Source organism: Alexandromys fortis, unplaced genomic scaffold (assembly GCF_014885135.2).
Source record: "Alexandromys fortis isolate MF-2015 unplaced genomic scaffold, M_Fortis_MF-2015_v1.1 scaffold_544, whole genome shotgun sequence".
Taxonomy (NCBI): Eukaryota; Metazoa; Chordata; class Mammalia; order Rodentia; family Cricetidae; genus Alexandromys; species Alexandromys fortis.
Window position 1 is genome coordinate 72135 of NW_026068419.1, and position 6410 is coordinate 78544.

The 6410-nt window shown below is 48.0% G+C and overlaps 1 protein-coding gene and 1 long non-coding RNA gene across 5 annotated transcripts in view; one reads left to right on the top strand and one right to left on the bottom strand.

Moving 5' to 3' along the window:
- Positions 1–5732, bottom strand: part of LOC126495657 (uncharacterized) — a 74958-nt gene extending 69226 nt beyond the window's left edge. The window contains exon 1 of the long non-coding RNA XR_007590207.1: positions 5589–5732. This is a non-coding gene — a long non-coding RNA (uncharacterized lncRNA). The remainder of the gene's footprint in view (positions 1–5588) is intronic.
- The window catches only part of LOC126495655 (H-2 class I histocompatibility antigen, Q10 alpha chain-like), an 81860-nt gene that overhangs the window by 71827 nt on the left and 3623 nt on the right, over positions 1–6410 (top strand). The window contains exons 1-6 of one of the 4 annotated variants that reach the window (XM_050133242.1): positions 3826–3941; positions 4147–4416; positions 4636–4911; positions 5489–5764; positions 5891–6019; positions 6201–6233. The exons of 2 other annotated variants lie outside the window; for them this stretch is intronic. In XM_050133242.1, coding sequence (XP_049989199.1) covers positions 3878–3941; positions 4147–4416; positions 4636–4911; positions 5489–5764; positions 5891–6019; positions 6201–6233 — 1048 coding nt within the window. In that variant the 5' untranslated portion in view covers positions 3826–3877. Of the gene's footprint in view, positions 1–3825; positions 3942–4146; positions 4417–4635; positions 4912–5488; positions 5765–5890; positions 6020–6200; positions 6234–6410 lie in introns of those variants that run through there. One more of the 4 variants, XM_050133243.1, reaches the window with a different exon arrangement.

A 6410-nucleotide genomic window follows, 5' to 3' on the forward strand; every position in this document is an offset into this window, starting at 1 on the left:
TTTTAAAGAAAACAAGAACATCCATAGTCCATTTTTTGGGAATGTGGGCATAGTTTTTTAGGCTACTTTTGGCTGGTTGGGGGTGCTGATAATCTTATGGGGATCTAAAGAAAATTTAGATTATGATCAAGTCCTGACTGGAGTATCCTGTGAGTCTTGATCATCTCAGGCAGCATCTTGAACCTGTTCTGGATGTAGAACTCTGACATCTGGACCATCTGTTCCTATCGGAGATTTTTTTAGGTGGTCTTCGTTGATCAAACCTGATTTTTCTTAACTCAGAATGAATCCATAGCCTCTCATTTTCTGTGGAAACAAAAGCAAAACCTCTTATCCAAAGTAACATACCTTTTGACTTCAATTTTGAAGTCAAAGTATTTTCAAAATACCTATCTTGGATTAATTCTGCAGCATTCATAAGCAAATATCTTTTAGCAGCTGTTGCTCCTTCCTCAGCATTCAAACAATTCAAAGAGAGCATAATAACATACAGTATCCAGATTCTCTGTGTGTTTTCCATCTTTATGTGGCTTTATTTTAAACTCTATTTCTTTTATTTTGAATTTTTGGCTTTTTGAGACAGGGTTTCTGTGTATCTCTGTCCTGGAACTCACTCTGTAGACCAGGCTGTCTTTGAACTCACAGAGATTCACCTGTCTCTGCCTCCCCAGTGCTGGGATTAAAGGTGTGTGCTACCTGGACTTGAGTTTTGTGTATCAGAATAAATATGGATCTATTTGCATTTTTGAGCATGTGTACATCCAGTTATGCCAGCACCATTTTTGAAAATGCTTTCTTTTTACTCCCACTGTTTAATTTTAGCTTCTTTGTCAAAAATCAGGTGTTCATGACTGTGCAGATTGATATATGGGTCTTTGATTCAATTCCATTGGTCCATCTGTCAGTTTTTATTCCAATACCAAGCTGTTTTCATCACTCACTGTATAATAGAGCTTGATGTCAGGGATGGTGATGCCTCTGGAATATCCTTTATTATACAGGATTGTTTTGCTATCCTGGGTTTTTGGTTTTTTTCCATATGAAAACCAAATTTCTTTTGAGGTCTGAAAAGAATTAAGTTGGGATTTTGATGGGGATTGCACTGACTCTATAGACTGTTTTTTGTAGGATTGCCATTTTTATTATGTTGATCCTAGCTATCCAAGAGCATGGGAGGTCTTTCCATTTTCTGATATCTTCCTCAAATTCTTTCTTCAAAGACTTAAAGTTCATCTCACAGAGATTCTTCACCTCTTTGGTTAGTGTACCCCCAAGATACTTTATGTTGTTTTTGGCTATTGTAAATGGCGATATATCTCTGATTTCTTTCTCAGCCCATTTATCATTTCTGTATAGGAGGTCTATTGATTTTTTTATTTGATCTTGTATCCTGTCACATTAATGAAGGTATTTATCACCTGTAGGAGTTCCCTCATAGAATTTTTGGGGTCACTTATATATACTATCTTATTATCTGCAAACAGCGAAAGTTTTGCTTCTTCTTTACCAATTTGTATCCCCTTGATCTCCTTTTGTTGTTTTATTGCTAAACCTAAAACTTCAGGAACTATGTTGAATAGATATGGAGAGAGTGGACATCCTTGTCATGTTCCTGATTTTAGTGGACTTGCTTTGAGTTTCTCTCCACTTTATTTGATGTTGGCCACCAGCTGGACTGGGAAGGGACAAGCACAGGACCAAACTGGTCCCTCTGATGGTGGTTGACAGTTGCATGGCTGGGGCAGACAGAGGGGCCACTGGCAGTAGCATCAGGATATATCTTTACTGCTTATACTGGCTTTTTGGGAACCTCTGCCCTTTCGATGAAACCTTTCTCAGCCTAGATATAGTAGGGAGGCCCTTGGGGCCTTACCCTCTCTGAGGAGTGGATGGAGGTGGGGAAAGGGAATATGGAGGGGATGGGAGGAAGGGAGGGAGTGGAAACTTGGATTGGTATGTATAATGAAAAAAGATAGTTTGTTTACTTTTTAAAAAATAAATAAAAAAAAAAACAAAAAAAATAATTTGATGTTGGCTCTCAGCTTGCTATATATTGCTTTTATTATGAAAGTAGACACAAAATACCAAATAAATCAGTTAAAATGGGGTACAGATCTAAAAAGAAAATCCTCAACAGAAGGATCTCAATGGCTGAAAGACACTTAGGGAACTGCTCAATATGCTCTAGCCATGAGCAAATCAACAAATCAGAATGACTTTGAAATCCCATCTTAGACCAGTCAGAATGGCTAAGATAAAAAACACCAATGATATCTTATGATGGAGAGGAAGTGGAGGAAGGGGAACACTCCTCCATTGCTGGTGGGAGTGCAAACTTGTCCAGCCACTCTGGAAACCTGTGGCAGTTCTCCAGAAAATTTGGAATCAACCTACCTCAAGACCCAGCAATACTGCTTCCTATGGAAGAGGGACACGGAAAAGACTGACCCTATATTGTCTTGGCAAAAGAGGTGCAATCAATTCTCCAGTGTCCTATTGTTTGTCCACAGTCTGGACCGGGTCCTGGGAGCAGGTGTTGCACTGGGGCAGCGTCATCATAATCCAGTTGGAGACATCATGGTGTCCCATAATCTTCTCTGGAGACCTTGGGTTACTGCTAGGATCTCAGAGTCTCTGTCTAATTTAATGAGCTTTTTAATCATTATTTTAAATGCCATGATCTGCAGCTCTCTGAAGTATGGGGCCTGCCTAGGTATATCTGATTACAACTTTTATTTCTAGTTACTTGCTTTAAGTTTGACTTTAAAAACATATACAAGGACCTAAATAAGGCTTATTGCTGTAATTAATTATATCAGTACCTTAAAGATGACTGACTTGTACTTCCCAACAGTCTACAGTGAGTTAGCAGTCTTCACAAGACTAGAACTCCACACTCTGTAATGATTTTGAGTTGAAGCTACTCATTCCGAGGGTAAAAACAGAACAGGTTTGTATGTAGTTGTTAATGCTGTCTCCTGTGGAGGCTTGGAAAAGGTCCCAGGGTGAAATGGGAGCAGGAGGGAGTCTAGGAGTCAGCACTGCCCTAGGGCAAACTGAGACTCAGGTCTACCTTCCTGCTGACCTATGGAACCCATCTTGGCAGGTGTGTGCCAAGGTGCCCTGGGAAAGCTGCCCTAGGTCCTACATTTTCCCCCTTTTGTTGAAATAGGAGTGGCGGGGCTGCGTCCCCAGCACCCCGGCTGCCTGCACAGCCTGCATGGCTCTAGACAAAACTGATACACCAGGAGCATCCCGCCAGACTCTCTACAGAAACCAGAGGACCCTGGGGACCTCTCCCCAGGTAGCCCGCCTGTGATCTTTTCCTACTTCTGCCTAGTCATCAACAGGCTCTTACAGTTCCTGGGCCCGCTTACAGAAAGACATGAGACACAGACATGAGTGAGACATGAAACAAAACACAGATAACTTACCAACCTGTTGAAAACTCTACAGGTGGTAGTTCCGGTGCACTTGGGGGATCCGTGACGAGCCCCCAATGTTATGCCCAGATCGACAAACCCCATAAAACTAACAAAGAGACCAAGTCCCATGTGTAAGAACCCCCAGGTATTGCTTCAGGGTAAACTATTAAGACTCAGGCCTCCACTAATCTTATGGATGGCTGAGTCCTACACTGGCGGTGATAATGGATGGAAGTGAAAAACTTCTTTGGGTGGTCTGTTTTTATTTAGCATACCATGACAGGCTCCCACAATTTCAGGTCCTTTTCCCCAGACACTGTTGACAACTGAGATGTTCTAGTCTCCATTGGGTGGCGAGATCCCTAAGAACCAACCACAATCCTTACAGTCACCTGTGATAAAGTCCAAGCAGACCGCGGAATTGGACGCGCCCCAGATCCGAGAAGGGGGCGATGGCGCAGCGCACACTGCTCCTGCTGCTGGCGGCCGCCCTGGCCCCGACCCAGACCCGCGCGGGTGAGTGCGGGGTTGGGAGGGAACCGGGCTCTGCGGGGAGGGCGGGGGCGGCACCGGGGAAGCCGCGTCCCCGCGTGGCCCAGCCGGACCCTCCCGCCCCTTCCCCACCCGCGTTCCGAGCCCCGCGCCCTGCTCCCCTCCCAGTCCGCGCTCCTGCCCGGGGTCCCGGGAGCAGGGTCGGGGTCTCACCACCGGCCGCCTCCAGGCTCGCACTCCATGCGGTATTTCTACACCATCGTGTCCCGGCCCGGCCTCGGGGAGTCCCGGTATATGGAAGTCGGCTACGTGGACGACACGCAGTTCGTGCGCTTCGACAGCGACGCTGAGACTCCAAGGAAGGAGCCCCGGGCACCATGGATGGAGCAGGAGGGGCCGGAGTATTGGGAGAGGAGCACACAAAGAACCAAGAACCGCGAGGAGACTTTCCGAAGGAGCCTGAGGAACGTGCTCGGCTACTACAACCAGAGCGAGGGCGGTGAGTGACCGCGGTCGGAGGTCACGACCCCTTCACGACCTCACGCTTGGGCCAGAGTCGCCCCGGGTCCCAGGACCCAGGTTCGGGTGGAGACCCGACCTCGTTTCCCTTTCAGTTTAGAGTCCGCAAGTGGGCGGGGCCGCGGGGAGCAGGTGTGAGGGGCGGGGCAGTGAGCGGGGCTCACTGGAGTGGGCGGGACTGACCGCGGGGTCCCAGCAGGCTCTCACACCATTCAGGAGATGTACGGCTGTGACGTGGGGTCGGACTGGAACCTCATCCGCGGTTACAATCAGTTCGCCTACGACGGGCGAGATTACATCGCCCTCAACGAGGACCTGACGACGTGGACGGCGGCGGACACAGCGGCTCAGATCACCCGGCACAAGTGGGAGCAGGCTGGTGCTGGGGAGATCAGCAGGGTCTACCTGGAGGGCGAGTGCGTGGAGTCTCTGCGCAGATACCTGGAGAACGGGAAGGACACACTGCTGCGCACAGGTGCAGGGGTCGTGGGCAACTTCTCCCTCTGCCCTCCACTTCCAGGGATCCTCTGTGACAGTACCTGGTATCTTGTCTCCCAGAGGTTCCAATGATTGTGGAGTCATTTTCTCTGGCTGAGTGTCAGAGGTTCACCACGTTTCTACGGCTCACTTTGGTGATGGCTGTTCACTCGGATGGACAGTTAAGGCTGGACAGCAAGATGGCCACAGTGGCTGCGCCTCGGTGGTGGCACCGTGATGTAGTGCATGCTCCTAATTTCTTATTTTGATATGAATTTAATCACATGTATAAATTAATTATTTTCCATTCCTTCATTCTTTTCCTGCATGACTTATGCATAAGGAAGACCATGTTGACCTGCTGGCTCATGTGGATTCCCTCTTAGCTTCTGGGTCCCCCAGGAAACTGCAGTTCTGTGATGAGGGGACCAGCTCTACCTGCAGGTCACTACACTAGTGTGATGACAGAAGTGTTCAAACAGTCACATAGTTCAGTGTCATCATTGATTTAACTTTGTCTTTACAGGTTTCAGTTTACCTTGTTAATTGTGGGATTTCTTAAATCTTCCACACAGACCCCCCAAAGCCACATGTGACCCATCATCCTGGACCTAAAGGTGATGTCACCCTGAGGTGCTGGGCCATGGGCTTCTATCCTGCTGACATCACCCTGACCTGGCAGAGGGAGGAGGAGGAACAGACTCAGGACATGGAGCTGGTGGAGACCAGACCTTCTGGGGATGGAACCTTCCAGAAGTGGGCATCTCTGGTGGTGCCTTCTGGGGAGGAGCACAAATACACATGCCATGTGCACCATGAGGGGCTGCCTGAGCCTCTGACCCTGAGATGGGGTAAGGAGGGAGTGGGTGCAGAGCTGGGGTCAGGGAAAGCTGGAGTCTTCTGCAGACCCTGGGCAGTGTCAGGGGTGAGAACTGGGTCGTGACCTTCACCTTCACTCCCTGTCCTTCCCTTCCCAGAGCCTCCTCAGTCCACGGTCCCCATCATGGCAGTCATTGCTGGTCTGGTTCTCCTTGGAGCTGTGATCATTGTAGCTGTGATCATTGGAGCTGTGGTGGTTGTTGTGATGAAGAGGAGGAGAAACCCAGGTAGGAAAGGGCAGGGTCTGAGTTCTCTCTCAGTCCCTCCTAGAAGTGTGCTCTGCCTCATTAATGGGAAACACATCCACACTCCTCATTGCTGCTGTCTCTACCCTGGGTCTGCTGTCAGTTCTGGAAGCTTCCTAGGGTCAGGGACTTCCCTGGTCTCTCACAGCTTTTCTTCTCACAGGTGGAAAAGGAGGGGACTATGCTCCAGCTTCAGGTAAGAGTGGTGGGCAGGATTGGCCCTAAGGCCCTTGGGGTAAAGCTATAGTTTGGGAGATCTCTGGTAATCTCGTAACCCACAATAGCCCTTCCATTAAAATTTCTGTGGTTCCTGTTTTTGCTTTCCTATGAAAGCAAATGTATATAAAGCATATGTATATATATGTTTATATAT